Here is a 23715-nt window from a genome sequence, read left to right as displayed (position 1 = left end):
ACTCGTCCTCTGCAGTGCTAGCATCAGGGTCAAGCCCTGCATTTTCCACAAGAAAATGTGCCAAGGCAAAACAAGCAACTATTAGAATTATGGTCTGTGAGAACTGTTGAGCTGGGCTCCAGACTTCTGAGTTGTAAGCCTGTTTGAGACATTCAAGCACACTGGCATTCTTCACTCCAAATATACAGAGCCTCACCAGTGGGGAACATACAGATTCTAATCTGAGGGCCACAGTGGACAATCAACAGAATTCAGTGGTAAAGCTTTTCTTGGACTGTACCACTTCCAGGGAGATTTTTAGAATCTTGTATGTTCCTTAAGGTCAAACACTTCCCGCTTTTGTAAAGCTAGCAAGCCAGGGAAAAAGTCCTCAGCCCTGTTTTCTCCCTTACATGCTCCTTTTGTGTCTGCAGGGATTGTTTCTCACAGGGGAGGAGTTAAGACATGCAGCCACATAGTCCAGGAAGAACTTATATCACCTGAATCTGCCGATTGCATAAATGGGCTTGGAGGGAGCAATCCCACGGCCACTAGACAGTGGCCAGCCGGCCATAGTATATCTTGTTTTCTGGGAACTGACCTCGAAGCCCATGCTCCGAAGAACCCGACCTCCCCACACTTCAAAGAGCCTGAAGAACCGACCTCCCCCCACTTCCTCGCTGCCTCGCAAGAGGAGCGTGGAGCGGCTAAAAAGGGGCAGGTCTGGGAGTGTTCCAGGGCGGGGAGGGCTGAAATGCCTGTACAACACATCCAAAGTGTCGTACAGCAGCCTCCTCCCCCACATGCCCCCCCCGCAGCTAAATAGCCAAAGTCAGCTGTCTAGCTGAAAATGCAAGGCAGGAGGAGTGCAGAGGGAACGATCCCCTCTGTGCGTCTCCTGCCCTGCACTGGATAGGCAGTCGCCTACGAGTTCAGAGGTGGCCACCTATCTGAATAGGTTTGTGCCCTCAGTGATTGCAAGTACAAAATCTGAAATAATCTGGAGTTAAATAATCTATCTGCAAAGGGATGGATGTGCCTGATCTTGTCTGATCTCAGAAGCTAAGCAGGGTCAGCCCTGGTTAGTACTTGGATGGAAGACCTCCTGGGAATCAGGCTTCCTGCACTGAGCAGGGGGTTGGACTTGATGGTCTTGTAGGCCCCTTCCAACCCTATGATTCTATGATCTATGAATTCTATGATCTACTGGAGGAAAGCATGGACAGAAATATGGGAGACGGGAGCTCCCAATTCATTTCCACCCCCTCCAAGATGGAAGCCAATTCTCTTTTCACAAAACATTAGGTAGAACAACATACAGCTTTAAGCTATACGGAGCTGCATATATTTATATTTCAGCAATGTCAAAAGGCACCTCCCAGGTGATCCAGCATCACTGTTATAGGGTGCACTGAACAAATAGGAACTTCCTGCTACAACACACCCTGCCTGAAGGAATCTCTTGTCTCTGCCCTACCGTTCCTGCTCCTCTGGCTGAATATGGGAGGTGCCTCTGATCAGTCAGTCACTACTCTGCTGTATATGGAAAGTTCCTGGCCATCCCTCAGGATTGGTGCCTGCTGCAATGCAACAAGCACTTTCTGCTTACGATCTCCACAGCTCCTTTGCAGGGAAAACACCCCAGCTGAGGTCTGGATGTAACAGCCCAAAGGAGAGAGGGATTAAAATGCCACCAGAGCATCCTACAGATGCTCTCCTCTACAAGGCGAAAAGGAAATTTACACAGTCAGTTCAAAGGGTTCTATCTGGACTATCAGTATATCCTACAACTGAGAGGCATAGCAGAGATTAGCTCAAACTGTGAGCCAGGGCAGGCCCTATCATTAGGCAAAGTGAGGAGGCCTCCTCAGGTGACAGATGCTCGGGAAAGGAACAGCAGCAAGGTGCTGGAGGACAGAGTTGTATGTACCATGTATGTATGTCTGCTCCGGTTCCCCTAAGCTAGCCTGGTGTACCCAGGTGTGGCTTTTATATATGAAATGGCGTGGAGGGAGCCCTCCTGTCTGTTGTCTCAGACAGCAAAGTATTTCGGGCTGGCCCTTGCTACCTCATGCAAGACAGTGGGCCAGTTTGCATGACACAACAGCCCATCATGGGTTAATTTACCTGCGAGGAGCTGTGCTGCATGCTGGATGCCATTAGGAATGTGCAAGCTCTGGCCAGGGCACGCCTTAGTTTGTCCTGTTATTTCAACCCAGGTGCCCGGAGGTTATTTGAGGGTTAAACAACCATTGCCTAACCCTAAAACAGAACGTAGGTTCTGTGAGGGTTGTTTAACCCTCAAATAACCCCCGGCCACCAGATGTGGATGACACCAAAACCTGGGGCTTTTAAGCAATCCTTTCCAGATTCTGCAATTTCTTAAGAAATCTACCTTCTCCTTCCTGCTCAGGGAAGCTCCTGGTTCCTGCTTTGGCCTGCCCACCCTCCTCCAGAGCATTGTACATCAGCTGGCACCCACCCAGATCCACTTCCAGCCAAACAGATGAGGGGTGAAGGAGAGTACAATACCCGATTGGAAAGAGATTGTCCCCCCATACACACAGCACACCTGAGCAGCTTTTCCAGAGACTGTCTTTGAGAGAGAGAGGGAGAAAAGCTAAAGTAGCCATGTTGATCACAAGAGCGTTTCCAAAATCTATGTGGCTTTATTCGGCCAACCAGAAGATTACCGCCCACCCCCCAAACCTGCAAGCTTTCAAGATCCCCAGATCTCTTCTCCAGGCAAGATATTGTCAAAGTTGGGGGAAATGGGAAGAAAAAAATGGACTCCCTCCCCATATGTTTTTAGCCCAAATCCTTGCCAACAGTGAAGAAAACCCCATGAACTAACAGCCTGAGGCAATACACACACCCCACATGTAATTTCACCACATGTTGCAGCGCCCTGAGGGCCAGTTAACAGGCTGTCATGTCCTGAAAACCAGGTCAGTGGTTTTTTTTTTAAAAAAATGCAACTATCTGGCAGAGAAAAGAACGAAACCATTGAGTGTCTAGCACCTGTCCCCTGCTCTCCATGTCTGCTGCTAGTGATCCCCATTTCTCTTTTGCGCACCTATCTCCGTACCTTTTGTCAACCCAATCCTCTCCCAGAAAGAAAGAAAGAGAGGGAGGGAGGGAGAGAGAGAGGGAAGTGGACAGGTAACCTGAATGCTGGAAGCACAATAAATCTGGCAATATGTGCAGGTATCAGTTTGTATAGTTTGGTCTATGCAAATAATTTAGATTGGGGCGGAGACATAAAACACTTGTTCTCCAGTGTATAAAGCAGCCTTCCTGAACCTGGGGCCTGCCAGTGGACTACACCTCCTATTATCTCCAGCCAGCATGGCCATTCACCCGATTGGGGAGGACTGGTATAAAGCTTAAGTCTGGAGCACCCACCCTGTGTTTTTTGGAGCATATTGCTTCTATTTAAATCAGGAAGATGTCTTGGCTCCACAGCAACAGACAGATGAAATCAGGCCTCACCTTGATCAAGGTTCCCAACTGAAGCTACACTCTGACAATGCAACTGTCCCCCTCCCACTCCCCACATTCCATGGGTGCATCCAGATATAACATGATTTGAGCCATGGGGCTACTCTGCAAGCACACTCATTCCATTCTGTACTAATCCTTTTCTCTCCAGGGTCAAGCTCAGGAAAATCCAGTCCGATGAGTTTGCAACAGCAGTACACTATGCACAGCACTGTTTGGCTGGTATCTGTGAGCTAGCAAATCAATTCTCTCCCCCCGCCCCATCCCCAGAACAATTCTTGCAACTCCTTTCATTTGATTTTTTTAAAAATAAAGGTAACAAACAAATCTATACAATGAACAAACATACATGGGGCACTTTAAACATTAGGAAAAAGGTTAGACAGCCCATCTGAAACATGGTGGGGAGGGGAAATGACTGATAACTAAATCAGCTAGTACATATTTCTGTCATTTACACTGACAAGGCAGGAAGAAGGTGAGCTCACTCTTGCAGAAGTCCACTGCAACCCAGTTTTAATATTATGTCTATATCCACCTTATCAGTACAGACAAGTCCCATATGTTGTTCTCCTAGATTTGTGAGAAGGAAAAGCCACAAATTGCCACAATAAATCCAGAAAGGATAACAAAACACCCATGAATTGCATCTAGCCATCCAAAGGCATCTAATGCTGGCTGGGAATGATGGGAATTGCAGTCCAACACATCTAGAGGGCACCAGGTTGGAGAAGGCTGCTCTAGACCCATCAGAATACATACAAAGAGAAGATGCTCACACAGCATCAGAACAAGCTAAACAGAAACTATTAGTCATCAAACATGGCTCTGTTAAGTCCATAGAATGTGGCCAGTTTTGGATGTCAAGATAGCCCAAGTGAGATTTTTCCACTGATACCTCCAAAGTCTTTTCGGCTGTTTTATACAGAAGAACAATGGCTATGGTGTAAGTACACAGCGGCCTCTGGTATATCTCATGCAGACTAGTGCATGGCCAAAGAAATGGAGGTTTCTCTGCAAAAAGAAGTATGTTTACAAAACAAACCAAGAATGGTAACACGTTAACCCAGCTTTCCCCAACCTGCTGCTCTCCAGATGTTTTTGACTACACCTCCCATAATCCCTGACTATTGGCTATGCTGACTGGGAATGACGGGAGTAGCCCAACACATCTTGAGGGCACCAGGTTGGGGAAGGCCATGTTGTTAACCAATACAGAAGGAAAAATGGGTGCCCTTATGCGCAGCAAAGAAAGAGGGTCCCAGAGAGAGACCTTACCAGTGCTTGTCCTCCCCAAAGTACCTTAGGATCACAAACCGCATCACCTGAAAACAGCAAGGAACAGGTCCCAAGCAGTCTAGCAAATAATAAAGAGGCAAGCAGGAAAACAATCCTGATCTTTCTGTTCCTTTGGTCTCTTAGCCTGGAATCTCACCCACAATCTCAGTGCAGAAGGCAGAGTCGTTCACTGGGCATCCTTGGATACTACAGCGGGCTGGCTTTGAAGCAGTGCTCTCCAGATTTCCTAAGAAATCTACCTTCCCCTTCCAGCTCAGGGCAGCTCCCACTGGTTCCTGCTTTGGCCTGCCCATCCTCCTCCAGAGCGTTGTACATCATCTGGCACCCACCCAGATCCACTTCTAGCCATACAGACGAGGGGTGAAGGAGAGTACAATCCCCGATTGGAAAGAGATTGTCCCCCCATACACACAGCACACCTGAGCAGCTTTTCCAGAGAGTGCCTTTGGGGGGTGGGGGGTGGGGAGCAAAGATAGCAGTGTTGCCCATAAATTTTTTTCCAAAATCCATATTGCTTTATTACGCCAAACAGAAGAGCACAACCCTGCCCCCAAATGTGCACGCTTTCGAGATCCCCAGATCTCTTCTTCAGGCAAGGTATTATAAAGGGGGGGGGGTGGAGGGAAAAATCGACTCCCACCCTCCTCATACGGTTCTAGGCCAAACGTTCAACAGTGAAGAAATCCCCACGCGTTTACAACCTGAGGCAACCCCCCGCCCCCGTGCAGTTCCGTTTCCCAAGTTCCCCCCCGGGGGCGGTCTCCGGTGGAGACGGGCTCTCCGACGCCACTGCCCTGGGCTGGCCGGTGGCCCGTGTCGCGGTTTACCTGGAAGCCCAAGTTGGGGCAGGGCACTTGGCACAGCCGGAGTCCCCAGGCCCTGCGCCACCGCCGCCAGCAGCAGCCAAGCAAGCGCCGTGGCGGGGGGGACGCGCTGGAATTAGCAGCTCCTTGCGGCGAGCGCTTAATCGGATTGCGGGACAGGCGGGTTCGCGCGCGGCGCGGGCTGCTGCAAGGCCGGAGTTCCGCTTCTTCTCTCCCCGCGGGCGCCTCCCTACGCCCTGCTCCTCGCCGCAGAGTTGGAGCGCCGCCGCCGCAGCAGCTGCAGCTGCCCTCCCCGGCTCCGCGCGGCGGAGGTGGGGTTGGGCCTGGCAGGATGTGCATGCGGCGGCTCAGATTGAGCCTGGGCGGGAGGGCGGGGGAATTAAAGGCGCCGTCGCTGGGGCGCCTCTGCGGAGAACTCGCTCCGGATTCCTGCTTGCCTGTCGTCACGAAGCTCTCCGCGCTCTCTTTTGCCATCCGCCCAGTTTAGAGAGCTCGCGGGTTTACTCACGGGCAGAAGGAAGACCCAAGTGGCCAAACTAGGTAAAGTTACCCCCCCGCCGCCGCGGAATAATGACCGAACTTTGGTCCCCAGCGCACAATCCCCCCCCCACGCAAAGATGAATCCCCTCTAAAGTGGCCAGGTGGCCTATTTTAAAGTCCTCTATTTGAACGGCTGTCGGAGGGCAGTCCTCTATTTTGAACGTGCGTTCCGTCTGAAGGGCTTCCAGTCTAAGTCTTCGGCTATTGGTCGGTTGTTGTTGCTGTCGTTCAGTCGTGTCCAGCTCTTCGTGACCCCGTGGACCACAGCACGCCAGGCCTTCCTGTCCTCCGCTCTCTCCCGGAGTGTGCTCAAGTCCATATTCATTGCATCGGTGATGCTATCTAGCCATCTCATCCTTTGCCATCCCCTTCTCCTTTTGCCTTCAGTCTTTCCCAGCATCAGGGTCTTTTCCAGGGAGTTTTCTCTTCGCATTAGGTGACCAAAATATTGGAGCTTCAGCTTCAGTATCTGTCCTTCCAATGAGCAGTCAGGGTTGATTTCCTTTAGGATGGACTGATTTGACCTCCTTGCAGTCCAGGGGACTCGTAAGAGTCTTCCCCAGCACCACAGTTCGAAAGCATCAATTCTTCGCGCTCAGCCTTCCTTATAGTCTAGCTCTCACTGCATAAATCTCTAAACCCACCTTGATTCATGAAAACACCTAGGGTGCTTCCAGAGAGAGGGCTCCTAGTTGTTGTTGTCGTTGTTCAGTCGTGTCCGGCTCTTCGTGACCCCGTGGACCACAGCATGCCAGGCCTTCCTGTTCTGCGCTCTCTCCTGGAGCGTGCTCAAGTCCATGTTCATCACATGGCTGATGCTATCCTATTGGTCGGTATAGAAGTGTAATACATAGATACATACATGCATACATCCAGTTTAAACCATTTCAAGGAAGAACTGGGCCTTGAAGCTGCCCATCAATACTGACCACCAGAACACCGAGCAGGAAACACCTCACCTAGTCAGTCTTCCCTACCATGATGAGTTGTATTGTGTTACCACTTAAATTATAGCAATTCTTTCTCAATTTGCACCTCTATGCATTTGTACATTCAACATTTTATGCAAATCCATGCCCACGTTTGCCCTCTTTTGTGGCAATGAGTAAGTTGCCACCCTAAGTCCCTCCCCTCCCCTGCAAGCCATAAACCTGCACCCAAGGACCATCAGTTCTTGCACTATATTTAGTGCCAGTGGTAGGACAGGATGATTAAATACTTGCTGATACACATGGACGACTATGGGCCCTCAAAAGTTTTGCAAGGGTGGTAGAGATGCCTCACACCCAAGGGCAAAATTAGGGAAGGGGCCATCACCTTTCCGTGTGTATGTCAGATCATATGTGGTTATTCCCCAGAAGTCTGGCAGGGGCAGCCCAAGACAATTTGGTGCTTGAGGCAAAAGACAAAATGGTGACACCCTCCATTCCAGGTACAAAAGCTGACTGGCAGTTGGATCTTACTTCAACACTGGCAACAGGACAGCATCCTCCATCACACCTGGAGGCAAGAGGCTAGCTTAGGGGGGCGTAGGACAGGCTGTCCTACAAGAAAGGGAAATGACAGGGATGGGGGAGGGCCCAGGAGGAATGGCTGGGGGACTGCTGCTGCTGTCCCCTAGCAACTGCTGCCTGAGGTGGTTTCCTCACTGCCTAATGTTAGGGCCAGCCCTGACTTCTGATCAGCTCACTGATTCTACTACACCGAATGACTAACTCTTGTTATAAAACAGTTCATCTGGACCTGTGTATCAGGTGCGCATGCCAAACACAAATCTCTTTGCTTAAAATAAGAAAGTGCATGCCGTGTTCCCATTCCCTACTGCAGCTAAGCCTGTAACTAAGCCTAAGCATGAGTTAATGGAGACAATCACATATTCTTTCCCTGTTTATTCCTGCTGCCTCTGTTTCCCTCTTCTTCCTGTGCATCAGATTTTCGATTAGAAGCTCCTCAGGGTAGAGACCTGTACTCTTGTAAAGTGCCAAGTAGAGGCAGCAGGGAAAGAATATGTAAACAGGGAAAGAAGATGTGACTGTTTCTGTTAACACACGCTGAAGCTTGGTTGTATGGTTTTTATGCTGTATACACTGTCTTGAGAGGGGTTTACCCTTTTAAAGGTAGCCTAAGATAATTGTAAGTAAATAAAATGTACACTGATGTCTATATACATAAAAACTAAATAAAAAATAATGTTTGATCTGTTTTGACATTATCCTATGAGGTTAAAATGTAACAACAAATACACTTAAAAGTACCCAGGATTTCCCCCTCCATTTTAATCATGAATGTAACCAAGAATGGGCATTTAAACTTTGCTAAGAAACTCCTCCTACCCCTACCCAGAAATCTGAAATGCTGTTCTTATCCATCTTTAACCATCTCATTTTGGGAGAGAAAATGCTTTTGGTTGCTGCTTCCGTAAGGGTGCAATCCTATACATGTTTAGACAGAAAAAGGTCCTACAACTCCCAGCAATCCCCAGCCAGCCTCAAGGGCTTGAGTTGATGGTTACATAACAGGAGCACTAAGGGGTGGGGGGACACGGTGTTTCCATGCTTCTCTAAAGTGATCTTCCATCCATCCATGGAAAGCCTGATTCTATGCATGTGTTCTTAGAATTAAGTCCCACTGAGTTCAATGAGATCTCCTCACAACATAGGGTGCTCCCAGATGGAGGGGTTCCTAGTGCTAGCAGTCAAAAGGTCTTGTGCAGCTGTTCCATCTTTTAAAGGATTTTTTGTGGAAAGAAAAAAAGACAGAAGGAGCAGCGGGAAAACATGGGAGGGTTAGAGTGGAAGATGACCCCCTGTGAAATTCCATGAATCAAGTAGGGCAATTGTAGGATAAAAGCCTCATCTAGAGAAGCACCCTAAGTGTGCATGGGATTGCAATATGAGTTGCATGCTCCTGGTTAGGAGATGAGCACATCATTCAGTCCCATTGTCTTTCCACTGCTCTCATCCCAGCTCCATTTGTAACGTGTGTGTATTGCTGCAGTTGTATGTACATAGAGCCTCTATTTATTACAACTTGGGATGCTTATCTTTATGGGATTGTGAAAATCACTGGGAGTATATCTGATTGGGTGTGAATGCCTTGATGAGCATGGAGGGATGCTGTGCCTGCCTGGGGTCGGGGTGCTAGATGTCCAAGGGAAATGAGTGCAGTGTTGCATGCATAGGGAAAGCAAGCACTGAAGAATGTGGCTTGGGGAGTTTGGCCTGGAAACTCTCCCTCTCTGTTTGTTGAAAGTCACCTGAATCTCTCCTTTTATTTATTTTCCTTGTATTTGAGTAGATGAATGCATAGTGCCTGGTTACAGGCACAATAGAGATGACAAAAGTAGAGGAGAGGGTGTAGCAGCAGGAAAGGAGAGAAGCTGCTGGCTTTTCAGAAGCAGGTTTATCCTGGACTGTTTGGTTTACATGTCATGCTGGCATGGCAGGATTTGGTATGTGCCATGTGGCATCTAACCAAACTGGCTGGGGATGGTGGGAGTTGTAGTCCAACACGCCTGGCAGGCACCAGGTCATGGTTCGCCCTTAGCTCAACTGGGAGCGCAATAACCAGTCATCAACATTCTTTGCCTGACAAAGGATGTGGCCAGGCCAGGCTTGGCTGCTGACCATTACAGAACATTCTGGGCCCTTAACCAGTCCAAATGCTTTAACAGCAATCAGAAAAAAAGATTCTTTAAAAGATTGTCCCACCTAGGAGAAGGAGGGAGGGAGGGAGGCTGGCATACCACCAAGGCCATTAGGGTAGAGGCAGGGGGTGGGGTGGGGTGACTGAGGCTTGCATATAAGCCACCCAATGGTCTGGTGGTCTGACATGCCATTTGTTCTTTTCAGGCAGACCTAAAACTATTTTGATTCCTTTCAACAGATATTACTGAATCTGGCCTAATTTGAAATGAAACCACCCCACTTCCTTTTTCTGTCCCACTCTCAGTATTGAAACTGCCCCTCCTGTTTGGCACTTCCAGCATTGTGGTTACTTGAAAGGCCATTAGCCTCCCTGAAGAACACTAAAAAGCTGTTAAACAGGCAGTAGAAAAATGTATAATTGCCTTAGCCCTAACCAGCTGTGTATGCCCATGCAGGCAGTGTTGGCTCCAGGTTTCTTGCAGGGTGGGGGGCCTCAGGTAAGGCACTCTCAACATGGGCTCACCTTCTTCTGAGGGTCCTCATGCTGTTCACCACCTTTGCTGCCACCTGCTTGCTCACCAGGGAGAGAGTTGGTGAGTAAGTAGATAGTGGCAGCCAGCCAGCCAAGTCTTCTTTCCCTTCCATTCTGCACCTCACCTCACCTCACTTCACCACACACACACACACACACACACACACACACACACAGCCTGTAGCCAGTTCTCATTGGGTTGTTTGGTAGAGGTGGGGTTACTCCTTTAGGTTTTTGCCCTTGAAGATTTTTTTCCACTTCTGCAAACTTTGGGGATCCTCCAGGCATTCTGATACCTCCCTTTTGTTTCTCAGCAGCCTCATTTTTGCTATATAGCTGCCATAATTCAGCACCTGAGTTCACTGTTCATATACAGTATATACCAGCCATCCGCAACCTGGTGCCGTCCAGATGTGTTGGACTGTGTAGCATACACCTGTTATTGTGATGTATGTGCTTGTATTGTTTTATATAACCCAGGTAAGCGAGGGTTAATAGAGTGTTGGGGAGGGAGGGAAAGGTGGGAGGGGCTTGTGTGTGTGTGTGTGAGGAGACTGAGTTTATAAAAGGCAGGAGCAGATGGGGTGCAATCCTATGTGTGTTTAGAGAGAACTAAGCCCTACAACTTCCAGCATTCCCCTGGGGAATGCTGGAAGCTGTAGGGCTTAGTTCTCTCTAAACACACATAGGATTGCACCCTTAGTTGGTCAGACAGGATTTGGAGATAGAGATGGGTTTTAGGGTTTGATAAAGCAACATCTAGTTAGTGGGGTTTGTGTGTAGGATTTAGAAGGGGTAGAGTAGGCAGGGTAAGACTGAAAACTGAGTGATTGATTATATAACATCTCTTGTATTAAGACCTTTTTCTCCCTCTCTCATAATACTAGAACCCAGGGTCATACCATGAAGCTGATTGGTGGGCGATTCAGGACAGATAAAAGGAAATATTTTTTCACATAGCACACAAACTATGGAATTTGCTACTACAAGATATAGTGATGGCCACCAATTTGGATGGCTTTAAAAGGGGGTTAGAGAAATTCCTGGAGAAAAAGGCTATCAGTGGCTACTAGTCCTGATGGCTAAATGCTACCTCCAGGAGCAGAGGCAGTATGCATGCCTATGGACACCAGTTGCTGGAGAACATAGGCAGGAGGATGCTGTTGCACTCATGTCCTTTTTGTGGATTCCTGGTTGACAACTGGTTGGCCACTGTGGGAACAGAATGCTGGACTAGATGGACCCTTGGCCTGATCCAGCACGGCTCTTCCTATGTTCTGATGTAATGTGTTGAAGAGATGTGTGTGCACTCTTGTTGTGCTTCATCCATGCCAGCAACACACTTTCATTTTTGCCGTTGAGCTTTGAATATCAGTTAAAGCCACAATCCTATGCATGTTTAGACAGAAAAAGGGGTACGCTGGGAGTTGTAGACCTTTCTTTGGTCTTAACATGCATAGGATTGTGCCGTAAATGGTTTTTCAGGAGTGTCTTCTAAAATCTGAGAGCTCCACCACTCAAACTGCATTCTGTGTAGAGATATATGTACTTTTAGTGTAACTTTCATGCATGGATACTATTGGGTAGTGCCCATCATCGATGACACTATAGACACACATGGGCACTCAGGTATCCTATTCATAAGAGGGGGAGATAAACAAAAAGCTACTTCCTTGTAGCGCTGACTTATTTATTTATTATTTATCATTTAATTGCATTTATATACTGCCCAACAGCCAAGGCTCTCTTGGCAGTTCACCATAAAAGTTCATATTAAAACCATAAAATACAACATGATAAAACATAGAACTTTAAAAGTAGCATGTAAAAGCAAGTAAACCCTAACAGCAGTTACAACCTAGGGAAAGCCTGGGTGAAAAGGTGCATTTTTAGGAGGCGCTTGAAAGACACCACATTTTCTGCCTCCCGAACTGCACGGGGGAAGGTTTTCTGGAGGGTGGGTGCCGCTACAGAGAAGGCCCACTGTCAGGGTTCTTCATGGCGACATTCGTTTTGGAATGACCAGCAAGGCCTCCCCTAATGATCTTAGATGTTGCCTGGGTATATATAAGGGAAGGTGGTCTGCTAGGTATCCTTACCCTTTCAAGAATAAGTTCTTGTTTTTGTTTTATTCATTTTCTTTCATATGTATGGTCTTCCTCACCATTTAATGTTATGCCGCTACGTTTCTCTTTTCCTTCATGCGGGATGGGGCTGCATTTGGCTGAGCTTGAATCCACTCCAACCATATGTGGAGCTGAGCTCCTATGCACCTGTGTTATGACCAGCCACCAATGACAATGGCTGCATGTCTGAAACAGGCCTTAGCTTACCATCCAGTAACCACTGCATAACCCTCATATAAGCATGAGCAGTCAATATTTATTTACTTTCCCCAAGGAGCTTGGTTCCTCCCCCCACTTCTCATTTATCCTCACAACAAGCCTGTGAGGTAGCTTAGGCTGAGACTGGGTTTGTTTGTGCTCATGATTGACCAGACGTTGCCTGTGAGTCAGTGATTGGCCCAAGGTCACCCAGTGAGCTTCATGGCTGAGTAGGGATTTGAACCCAGGTCTCTCCTTGGTCCTAGTCTGACACACTTAACAATTATACCATAGAATAGACCAGCTTTCCCGAACCCGGTGCCCTCCAGATGTGTTGAACTACAATCCCTATCATCCCCAATCAGCATGGCCATTGATGGGAGTTGTAGTCTGTGACATAACCTTCCCTCAGGTCTGTCTGCCTCCACTTTGGGTCATCTGTACCCACTGTCCCACAAGCTTTAGCCCCTAAATTCACCAGATAAAAGATACACCCTGTGTCTAATTGGTTCTCTTTACCTAACCAGGAGAAGTACCCAGGAAATATGAACACTACTGATAGCGCAGAAAGATGAACAAGATGTGGGATTTTATAATTTAAAAAGAAATAAAAGTTTATTTAAGAACATAAGAATGCCTGATACTGGAGGTAGCATATGCCACATTGGGCTAACAATCAGTGGTGCGCTAAGGCTGGACCTAGGAACTGACATCTAGGACCTCCACAAATGGCCACCCAGAGAGTGGCAGATGAGGGGAATGGCAAAGAAGTCCAGCATCTGCACCTGGGCTGACTTTGCTTGCCGCAGCATCCCCTCTTATTTCTAAAAACATTTTATAGTCAGGGGGACCACCAGCCAGGCTTGTACATGGTTACAGATGCTCATTTTATTATTTTTACTTAAAAATACAAAAAAAGATCTCCACCCAGTAGAGCACGTTTTTCACTTACTGAAGACAAGACTGAAGGCAGAAGGACCCACAAACCAGCAGCAGCTGAAGGCAGCTGCAGTAAAGGCCTGGCAAAGAATCTCAAGGGAGGAAACTCAGCATTGGGTCATGTCCATGGGTTCCAGACTTCAGGCAGTCATTGACTGCAAAGGAGTTTCATCCAGGTATTAATGGTGATCCTTAAGTTTGAAATGATGTTGGTTTGTTCCATTACGTATGAGCCACCAACGATGGGGGTTTGCGTATACCACTGGCTGTCCTTCCTGAATGGTTAGTGCCCCACTTTCATCAAGCCCCTTGAATTACAGCTGAAAGTCCAGACTTCGCTCCCATCTGGCTGTGTTTCCTTTCAACTTCAATGTGGTGGTGTAGAGGCCAGCTGCCAAAACAGTTACCCTTGTTCCAATATTTCTGGCCCTGGCTATATATTATTTTTCTACAACAAAATGGTGCTTATTCCATTTTGAAAATGTGTTTAGCATCTGGGCAGCAGAAGGAAACTAAAATGTTATTCCTGTGGTCACGTTGGTGTTATGATTGCAGTGAGTTTAGAATGTGGAACTGCACATACTCAGAGGTGGCAGATCTCTGTTTGATTTACGAGAGCCGCACATATCGGGAAAGGAGCTGCAATTGGAAAGCATAGAATGGGGGTGGGGGAGATAAAAGTTAGTTGTGTGCTTCACAACTAAAATACGCACCGACGATTAACAGTGCGCCCCATAAGACCATTAAGTCCAGGGTCTAACATGCCCACGCTGCACCACACCGCTAACAATCCCCGGGGTGGCGGCGGTGAGGCGCAGCTTTTGAGGGCAAACGGCCGGTTCAACCTTTCTGCGCCTTTAAGAGCCCAGCCTCCTCCTCCTGCTGTTCAGGCGGCAGAGTCGCTTGCGTCTGCCTGGAATCTCGGCCCCTTCTCTGAGTCAGGCCTCAGCTATGCTGGCGACGGCACTCCGGGCCGGCAGCTGCCACACCCCGATGCAGTGGGGCCTGGTGGCTCCGATTTCGGTGGGGCAGTGCTTCCATTCTGGGTTTCGGTCAGCACCAGCCAGAAGTCTAAAGGAGCTATCCAAGGTCCTGAACCCTATCCCCAAAATAGGCCCAGCATCTTAGATGGCCCCTTTAGAGTTCTGCTGGTTCTGACTGAAACCCAGAATGGATGCAGAGCCCTACCGAAATCGGAGTCACCACCCTCCACTGCCCTGATCGACCAAGGAGCGTAAGGGGGCGGAGGAAGCCGCTGTCGCTCCGGGTGTAGCTGTCCCTCGGGCTTAGCCTTGGTTCTGATTTGGCTCTTTGTTCCCCCCGTGCTAGGGAGGGCTGAGGCATTTAGAGCAACGTGCTACACTCGCTCTGGGTAAAGCATGTGCAGAGTGCCTATTCTTCACCACCGAGCCGAGTAACTACATTGTTACTACGTAATTACTACAACGCCCCCCTCCCCGGCCGCCCCCCCCATCCCGGATGGTTTAGGGCAGCTTACACCAAGCTGGTGCCTTCCATTTAGACTTGGCCCACAACGCCCACCATCCCTGGCCAGATGATGGGAGTTGCAGTCCGACTTCATCTGGAGGGCAGCAGATTACGGGAGGCTGGTACTGGGCTTCCAAGTCCAGTGGGAGAAGACTTGACGTCCAGGGAAGCTTCAGCTCAGCTCCAGCGCCCTTGATTTTAGAAATGGAGCCCCGCCGGGCGGCCTCGTCGCGGATGACTCAGCCGGCAGTTCAGCGTGACTTCACCAAGCCACGGATGACTCCGCAGGGCGTCCTTGATTGCTTCGTGACCAGTTTCCGATGGCGCCAGTAAAGAAAAGTGCCGCGCCGCCCTGCCGCGCCGAACCGCGGGCGATCAGGGCAAATGGGCCCGCGGCACCAGCCGTGGTCCGAACGAAGCACAGTTGCGCGCAACTCCCGAGCGCCCCCTGCTGCCGCAGACCGGGCATTCCTTACCCACCGTTGCGCTGTGCCCTGACATATGCGGCGTAGGTTTGAATTTGGCCCCCTTGTTGATGCCCGCTTTCAAGCAAGCAATTAAATACAGGTGTTTGCGGAGGCATTTTTTGAGTTTAAAACCTTTGAGGGCTTGTTTTTATTGCTACCTTCTGCTCTAACTTCTAGCGGGGTAGCCCTGTTACCATCTGATGAAGTGGACTCCAGCCTACGAGAAACGTATGCCAGAATAATTTGTTACTCTCTAGGGGGCCACAAGATGCTTCGCTGTTAGTCTGTCGCAGAAAACCAGCAGCCTTATAGCGCCTTGAAGACTAACAAATTCTTCATGGCAGTGGAAGGAAAACTGTGGCCCTCCAGATATTGAACTCCAACCTACATCAGCCCCAAACACCATGGCCAATGGCCAGAGATTATGGGAGTTGTAGTCCAACAACATCTGGAGGGCCACACGTTTTCCAGCCCTGCATTATGGTATAAGCTTTTGTGGGCTGCTGCTTTGATGAATGCACCTGCCATTATATTACATTGGTTAGGGTGCTTCCAGATGGAGGACTCCTAATGCCACCAACCAAAAGGCGGCTATTCCATCTTTTCCTCTGGAGCAGAATGTTTCATGTGTGGTAAGAAAAAAAAAATGGTATAGATGCTGGGATGTCAAAGGAAGGTTACAAATGGAAAACAATTATGGTAGGATACCGCCCACCCCACCCCTGTAAAATCCCATGTTTAAGGCAGGGCAATTGCACAAGAACAGCCTCATCTGGACAAATGCTTAATTTTCAAGGTGCTACAAGACTGTTATTTTATCTGTTCTGCATTGTTTTGACTGTAAATAAATCATCTGCTCTTTTACTATTTTGAATGTTTTATTTCATCTGCTGTTAGCTGCCTTGTCTGTACTTTGGAGAAAGGCGACGAAGAACTTGCATTAAATAAATATGAAGAATCAATTTCAACAAGTGTAGGTGATACAGTACTGGGAAAAAGCTAGTAAGGGCTGTAGCACTTTTGAGACTATTGCATTGGCTTTTTGTGGCAAGTGGTCGTATATACAATAGCCTACTTTGAGACTTGTTTGAAGTGGACTGGAAGGGGAAGGGCAGTAGCTGTATATCTATGATAATCTGTGTCCGTCTCTCTGCCTGCATCTGTCTCCTGCATCACTTTTCTTTAGTAAAGTATATTTGTAACACCACAGAACATGACAACAGCTAACACAGGAGGAAGTTGTATGGCAAAGACTATTGGGCATTCAAAACCAACAGAGAATGTGTCGGAACAATTTCAAGGCACATTTGAATCAATTCAGTGGCCATATCTGTCAACCCAAAGGAGCTCCACAGTGTTCCATGTGGGATCAGTGGCTTCAGCCAAGCACTGCTTTGTTCGCTGCATCACTGTTCTGGTCTGGACAGAGGAGAGGTGCTGATGTCAACTTCAGAGAGGATTAGAGGCTAATCATAGGCATGTCTGTGTAAAGATAAAGACTTGGAAACATTTTTGTGGTCAAAATGTGTGCGTATCCTATGCTGGAGGCCCTGTCCGTCACACTGTAGCTTGACAAAAAAGTAAAAGCCAGCAGTAGGTGAAGATGAGGCAGGTCTGTGCACACTGGAGCAGGCTTAGTGTGTAACCCTGCCCCCACCGCAAGGTGCCCTTTACTTTCTCTCATATATAGAAATAGTTGCGGAGATGTTGCTTTGATGCTCAAAGCAAAGAACAAGGTGGTGCCTCCCCATTCTGGACTGGCAGGGGAGTCTTACTCCAACACCGGCCACAGGGACAGCTGAGGACAGAAGGTGAGCTTAGGGCAGGCAGGGTAAGAACACAAGAGTCCTGCTGGATCAGACCAAGGGTCCGTCCAGTCCAGCATTCTGTTCACACAGTGCCAGACCAGCTGCCCACAGGAAACCCACAAGCAGGACAGGAGTGCAATGGCGCCCTCCCACCCATGTTCCCCAGCAACCAGTGTATGTAGGCCTGCTGCCTCTGGTGCTGGAGGCAGAATAGCCACCAGGGCTAGTAGCCTTTGCTAGCCTTCTCCACGAATTTGTCCGATACCAGCAGCTCTGTCCTGCAACGTTTTGCCACCTCTCCCCATGCCCCAGCATCCACCACTCTGCCTCACCTCACGTTGCCCTTGGCTGCCGTTCATTCCCCTGGAGAAAAGCAAAGGTCTACACCTGCCTTCCCCAGGCTGGTGCCCTCCAGGTGCTTTGAACTGCAGCTCCCAGCATTCCTGACTATTGGCCATGCCAGATGAGGCTGATGGGAGGTGAAGTCTGAAGCAGCTAGGTGAGTACCAGGACAGAGAAAGCTGGCCTACACTTCAAGGAACCTGCCCTCCACACCTGACAGGGATACCAGAGGGGATTTAATATGTACCTCTGTGCAGAGCAGATACAATGCAATACACAACCCTCCCACTCTGCATATATGTGCGTGCACATACACAGAGCTGCACATCTTGCTCACTACTGATAGTTAAAACTGCTTTACTAACAATAGATTGCCTGATCTTTATTGGACCGTCATCATAACGTAACATTTAACAAGATAATAACTCCTGAGAAAGACCTTGTCTTTTGCCCCTCTTAACCAATGGGTCAAGTTGCTGGGATCGTCCTTTGTCTCAGGGCACACCTGGATGAGACACTGGAGTTCCAGACTCTCCCACGAAGTTAAGAGCCACCCAGCGGGCCTGAATTACAACAGTGGCTGCGGCTCAGTGGTAGAGCCCCTGCTTTGTATGCAGATGGTCCCAGGTTCAATCCCCAGCCTGTCCAGGTAAGGCTGGAAATATTCCTACCAGAAACCCTGGAAAGCCACTGCCAGTCAGTGCTGACAATCACAGACGGCCCTTCCGTTGCAGGGAATGAGGCGGCCCCCGCCTCCTGCCCCAAGCACCACCCTTGCACTGTGTATGTAATAGGGCTTGGGGCTGTGGCGCTGCCAACTGCTCCTTCACAGGAGGGGAGGAGGACGCAGAGGCAGAGTGAAAAGCCTCCCCACCCCCAACACACACACGCGCAGCTGGGATATTGCCCAAAGCAAATGATCTCTTTACCACTTCTTAATCCTTTTGCCCACACAGTCCATGAAGGTAAAGGACAGTAAGAGGCTGGATCCCCCTCCCCTTTGTCAACCAAGAAACATACTGACTTCTTCATTGTGGAAAATCTTTCAAGAGCCAATAAGTGGAAACATTCTCCTCTTCCTTATATTAATGTTCACCAGCTGGGAAGGAAGGAAGGAAGTCATTTGGAGAGCACCAACTCTTCCACTTTGAGGGATTGGTGTGCCAGGTTAACAAGATTGTGGTGCTGGTTGTCTTTAAGATGCTTTTAAAAGTGTCTCCCACCCCCACTACCAACTTAGCCCAGTAAGAGATAGCATCTAACCCCGTTCTATGTACTTATCATAGCAGGAGTTGCAACACTGGGAGGAATATCCCTGATGTTAGAAAGATGTGTCTGTGTTGCAGGCTACTGTAGCGCAAACATATCGCATGGCACTTCACAGGGCCAGCTCTGTCTGTTGAAATCAGGGCTGGGCAATTTGTGGCCCCCAGATGGTTTGGCCTACAACTCCCATCATCCCACGCCATTGGCTACCTTGACTAGGGCCAATAGGAGAAGCTGCCCACCCCCATTTTAAATGCTCATTTTCTATCACTGGTCCCCAGGATGTGGTGATGACCACTAGCTTAGAGAGGGCATAAATAATAAGTAAGGCGCCATTTGATCAAGGGCCAGTCCTAGGGAGCAACCTCAGGAGCAACCACAGCCTCTTTCTAGATACCAGTCCAGCCCTTGGACACGAGCTTTCCTTTGTCGGTTTTTCCCAAACCAGAGGGAGGGCTTGTTGACTCTCTCCAACCCAGGATCAAAGATTTAGACGGAACTTTTCCTGGAGGCCCTTAGCTCCTCACTCCTGTGCACAAGCCAAGATGCATGCAAAGTGGAGTGAAGTGCTTGGATGAAAAAGAGGAGCTGGGAGGCAAAAGCTCTTTGCATCTCAGTCCCAGAGCCCTGAGTATCTATCAGTGTCAACAGAAGGCTTTTTCTAGCTTAATTGCCATGCAGGGGGTGATTTTCCACTTATTTCACTTCTATATACTCAGTTTTTTCACACTATTGCAGATTAATTGTAGTTGAGAATTAAATAATTCAAGAATTTGAGATTGTTTGGATGAGAAATCAATTGGCTTGTTTTGCCTTCTATGGCCATTTAAATAAATCCTAGTAATTATTTCCAAATTTGCAAGCTGTAAACTAGCATATGCAGATTTTATGGAGATGGGCCTGGGCCCCAAATCTATTAAGTGCCTAGCAATGTCGCTGCCTCCTGAGATAATTGCCCTGGTGAGGATATAGACTTGGTCTACCTTGCAATGAGGTTCTCCCCATTCCCATTACGTCTGTACAGTTGTTAAGTTCTCAGTGTTGAATTAGCGCCAGTACAATGGCGGTGTTGAGGGAGGAGTGGTTTCCAGGGATCTGCCAATACAGTTGTTTGTACGCAAGCTCTCATCCCGGTCTCCCTTAAACTACACACATAGCCTAGCGCATTCTAGCCTTGGCATTGAGGCTGTTCACAACCCACACTAACCTACACTCAGTGGTTGAGTGTGGGTTGTTGTTGAACCATGGGTTGTTTGCTGGACTGTGGGTTAGTATGCTGTCTGAACCCAGGACATTTTCCACAGGGTGGCTTCTTAATGATGCACTGTGGCTTGTTAACCACCCTGAACAACCCAACAAATGATCATGGGTTCTCAAGGTGGCTTGTTTGAGAAAAATAAGCCACACCGCATGGTTAACAATGTCCTGGGTTCAGACAACACACTAACCCACAGTTCAACAACAACCCACTCTTAAGTGGTTGTGTGGACAGCCCCATTATCTGCTAACATCCATTTTTGCAAGCAGCAGGCTGGCCTTGCTCGTCCCACCTTGCCAGCAACCCAGGCCCCCAATTATCCCCCGGCCCACACACACAATGCACACACAGAGAGACTAGAAATATGATAAGTTCCTTTGTTTGTCTTTTTTACACAAATATATACAGGGTATATTATACACATCTCTACACAGACACAGTGCCAGTTAGAACACAGCTCCCTGCAGGAGCGGGGAGGCACCTGTGGTCCACACCCAACGCATCCATGAGCCACCAACGTAGGCCAGCCCTGCACTGCAGCTGTATGTACAGAGAGATCAGAGCCATCCCAGTCATCCCAAGCTGAGGTTGTGGGGGTGATGCAGGGAGGGGCAGTGGTGGCTGGGCTTAGGAATCTGGTGCCAAGGGGGATCAGTACGGATACGGACAGGAAACTCTGGCATGGGACACATACTATTTCTAGACAGTATCAGAGAAACACCCCGGAACAAACAATTAAAATAAAACCCATGTGCATTTCAGCAGCAGTGTGGCCAAGCACGTGGCAGTGATGATGATGGTGGGGGAAGAACAAGGGACCCTCCAAACGAGCCTCGCCCAACCTGGGACCCTCCAGACGCGTTGGACGGCCGCTCCCATAATTCCCAGCCAGGATGGCCAATGGCCATGCTAGCTGGGAATTATGGGGTGGCCGTCCAACGCGTCTGGAGGGTCTCAGGTTGGGCAAGGCTGTTCTAAATACAGGCTCCACCATCCGTGCCCAACTGCTAGACAACGCCACAAAAGAAAACCCACCACAAGCTGCAGCCCAGCTCCCAAAGGTGAATCGGGTTGCTCAAACTCTCATGTTTCCTCCTGGAAGGGAGTATGAAGTCCAGCTCCTTCTCCCCGTTTTTCGGGGTTCCTGGTCAAGATGCTTCCAGCAACGGGCATGCTGGCTGACTGTTTGCAACTTATGCCATCTTGACTGAGCCTCGTTGTCCTGTGGGCCAACTTCCCCGCTTTTGCCAGGCTGGGGGCATCGGTCGCTCCGCAGCCCTGCCCAGCATTCAAGACTGAGACTTGGTTCACTGACATCCATAAAATGCTTTGAGCCCTTGGCTGGAAGGACAAAGACATCTTCTTACAGCGCCCCCCCCAAACCCCTTGGAGGCTGGTGATTCTCTGCTTCGACATTGCACTGGTGGCATCCCTTCAAGGGCAGCTTCCGGCAAGCAAGGAACAGTGCAGTGGAGAGGAAGGAGATGCAAAAATGAAGATGGTTAAGCAGCAGCAGGGCCTTCTTTCTGGGTCTGGTTCCGAGAAGGGATTCAACATAAGAAGAGTCCATTCGCCCCAGAGTCCCCAGCAGAAGCCAAGGTTCACCAGAAGTGAAAGGGAGAGTAGTGCTTGACCATCTCCCCTAAAAGCCACGCCAAAGGGTGGGGCATTCATGTCATGGCCCCTGTGCCCCCTTCTATTTGCCCTCTCCCTGTGAGGCTGAGAGTACTTTTCCAAATCGACGTACTGAAAGGGGTCCACAGGAATGGATTCTATGACCACCTTTGGCTCCTGCCAGTCTTACAGAAGCAACCACAACAAGAAATAAAAAGAAGAAATAAAAAGAAGCAGCAGCAGCAGCCCTATTAGCCGAACTCTGGGGCAATCCCAAGCTTCTGTGCAAATGATGCAAACACAGTGGTGGGATGACGGGAGTTTTAACACCCCTTTCAGAGAAAGCTCAGGAGACAGCGACCCCTCGAGGGAGAAGGCGGTTCTTTGGAGTCGCATGCAAGGCAGTGGGGCTGGTAGAACAAGAGCGGAGCCGCCCATCGCGAATGCACGGGTCGGCCTCATGCAAGGCTTGGAGGCAAAGCTGGGTGAGCCCGGAAGCTTCACGGCACCTGGGGTTCAGTGGACGCTCCCCTTCTATAGCAAACTTCAGAAAAACCAACCCTCCTCTCCTCCGCTGCCTCTCTAGAAATTAGACAGGACAAGAGAGTGTTTGGGTTTTAGTCCGTTGTAAAGGTAAAACCAATGTGCAAAAATGCTCCAGAGCCCACATTGCACTGTGTCCCGGGTTTGAGACCCCTGGCATTGCTTAAAATGGGCTACTAGAAGTGTGTTGGGGGGGGGGAAGAATGGGAGAGAAGTACTGTCAGCCTGGATGGGATAATCACCCCGCCAGTCCTCTGCACTCCCCTCGCCCTGCAAGGGTCTCTTCTGTTGCCACTGGAGCTGCGTTTGCCACTGGCAGTCTCTGTTGCTGGGTAGCACTCTCCAGTTGTGGCTTATTGGGCGGCGTTCACAGCAGCAGCACCCTGTTCCGCTCCATCCCTCTGGGTCTAGCCTGAGCACAGGCAGAGACAGAGTGGCCGATCACAGGAATAACAGGGTTGCCTCTCGGGCACCGGAGATGAAACGCTTGCCGAAGCACAAGCACGTAGGAGATTTATACACAAGTTTTAAAAACAGCTCTGCTTGGCCGGAATCACCGATTCCTGCCAGGTTCAAAGCCACCCACTCTTAGTTTGGAAGTCCAGTACCTTGATTAAAGCTCAGTTCTCTTTTAAATCTAATACATTATTAGTGTTCATGATCCTAGATAAGGGACAGGAGAACGGGGGAGGATGTGCTCCCTAGAGGAGGAGGAGACTCTTGCCACAAGGAAGCATCCAGGCTTCAGTTGTCCTTTGCTTCTCCTCCCTCTGTGTCACAATGGAGCAGCAAGGGGTGAGGTCGTTTCCTCTCACTCCATCTTGGGCTTATGTAGTTTCAGAAGGGTAGGCAGCTTGTAAGAGAAATTCTCCTCCCATCCTGAAGGAGGAGGATAGAGAGAGAACTGGGATAGGAAGGGCGGGGAATGGAGTTCCGATAGATCGGTCTCTCCCACCTTGGAATGAGCAATAAATGCAGCAGCCAGGTGGTTGGGAAGGAGTGGTGGTTGGTGCCTGCCCATTCGTCCACTTCCTTGGTCTTTCTCTCTATCACTTGCTCACTCACACATACACATACACACAGTGCGTGGCAGCCTTGGCAGCTCACGGGACCCCCTTGCCCCCCTCTGGCATTCCCCGCATCCCTAATGATGGATCTCGTTTTCTATCAGGCTGTCCTCGCATGACTGGAAATCCGTATCGTTAATGCCATTGGGGTTGATGAGCTCCTCGTCTTGGGACCCCTGTTCCTCGGACTCGGCCGCGTCGCCCTCCGGTGAAGAATCTTGCAGCACTTGGGCAATGTACTTCTGCTGTGGAGTGGATATATAAAACAAAATAATAA

The 23715-nt window shown here is 49.1% G+C and overlaps 2 protein-coding genes across 8 annotated transcripts in view; both read right to left on the bottom strand.

Moving 5' to 3' along the window:
• CAPN11 (calpain 11) overlaps positions 1-5907 on the bottom strand; it is a 47732-nt gene extending 41825 nt beyond the window's left edge. For all 4 annotated transcript variants that reach the window (XR_014786862.1, XR_014786861.1, XM_084828471.1 and 1 more), the window contains exon 1: positions 5607-5907. The gene's annotated coding sequence lies outside the window, so the exon portion shown is untranslated. The remainder of the gene's footprint in view (positions 1-5606) is intronic.
• Positions 5908-20577: 14670 nt separating this feature from the next.
• The window catches only part of TMEM63B (transmembrane protein 63B), a 115203-nt gene continuing 112065 nt past the window's right edge, over positions 20578-23715 (bottom strand). For 2 of the 4 annotated variants that reach the window (XM_084828463.1, XM_084828465.1), the window contains 2 exons: positions 22354-23683; positions 20578-21086 (listed from right to left, as the gene is read on the bottom strand). In XM_084828463.1, coding sequence (XP_084684589.1) covers positions 23516-23683 — 168 coding nt within the window. In that variant the 3' untranslated portion in view covers positions 20578-21086; positions 22354-23515. Of the gene's footprint in view, positions 21087-21219; positions 23684-23715 lie in introns of those variants that run through there. The other 2 variants (XM_084828462.1, XM_084828464.1) reach the window with 2 other exon arrangements.

Source organism: Heloderma suspectum, chromosome 1 (assembly GCF_057233095.1).
Source record: "Heloderma suspectum isolate Gila_16-S chromosome 1, 16-S_ref, whole genome shotgun sequence".
In the NCBI taxonomy this organism is placed as follows: domain Eukaryota; kingdom Metazoa; phylum Chordata; class Lepidosauria; order Squamata; family Helodermatidae; genus Heloderma; species Heloderma suspectum.
This window is presented reverse-complemented; position numbering and strand designations above follow the sequence as displayed.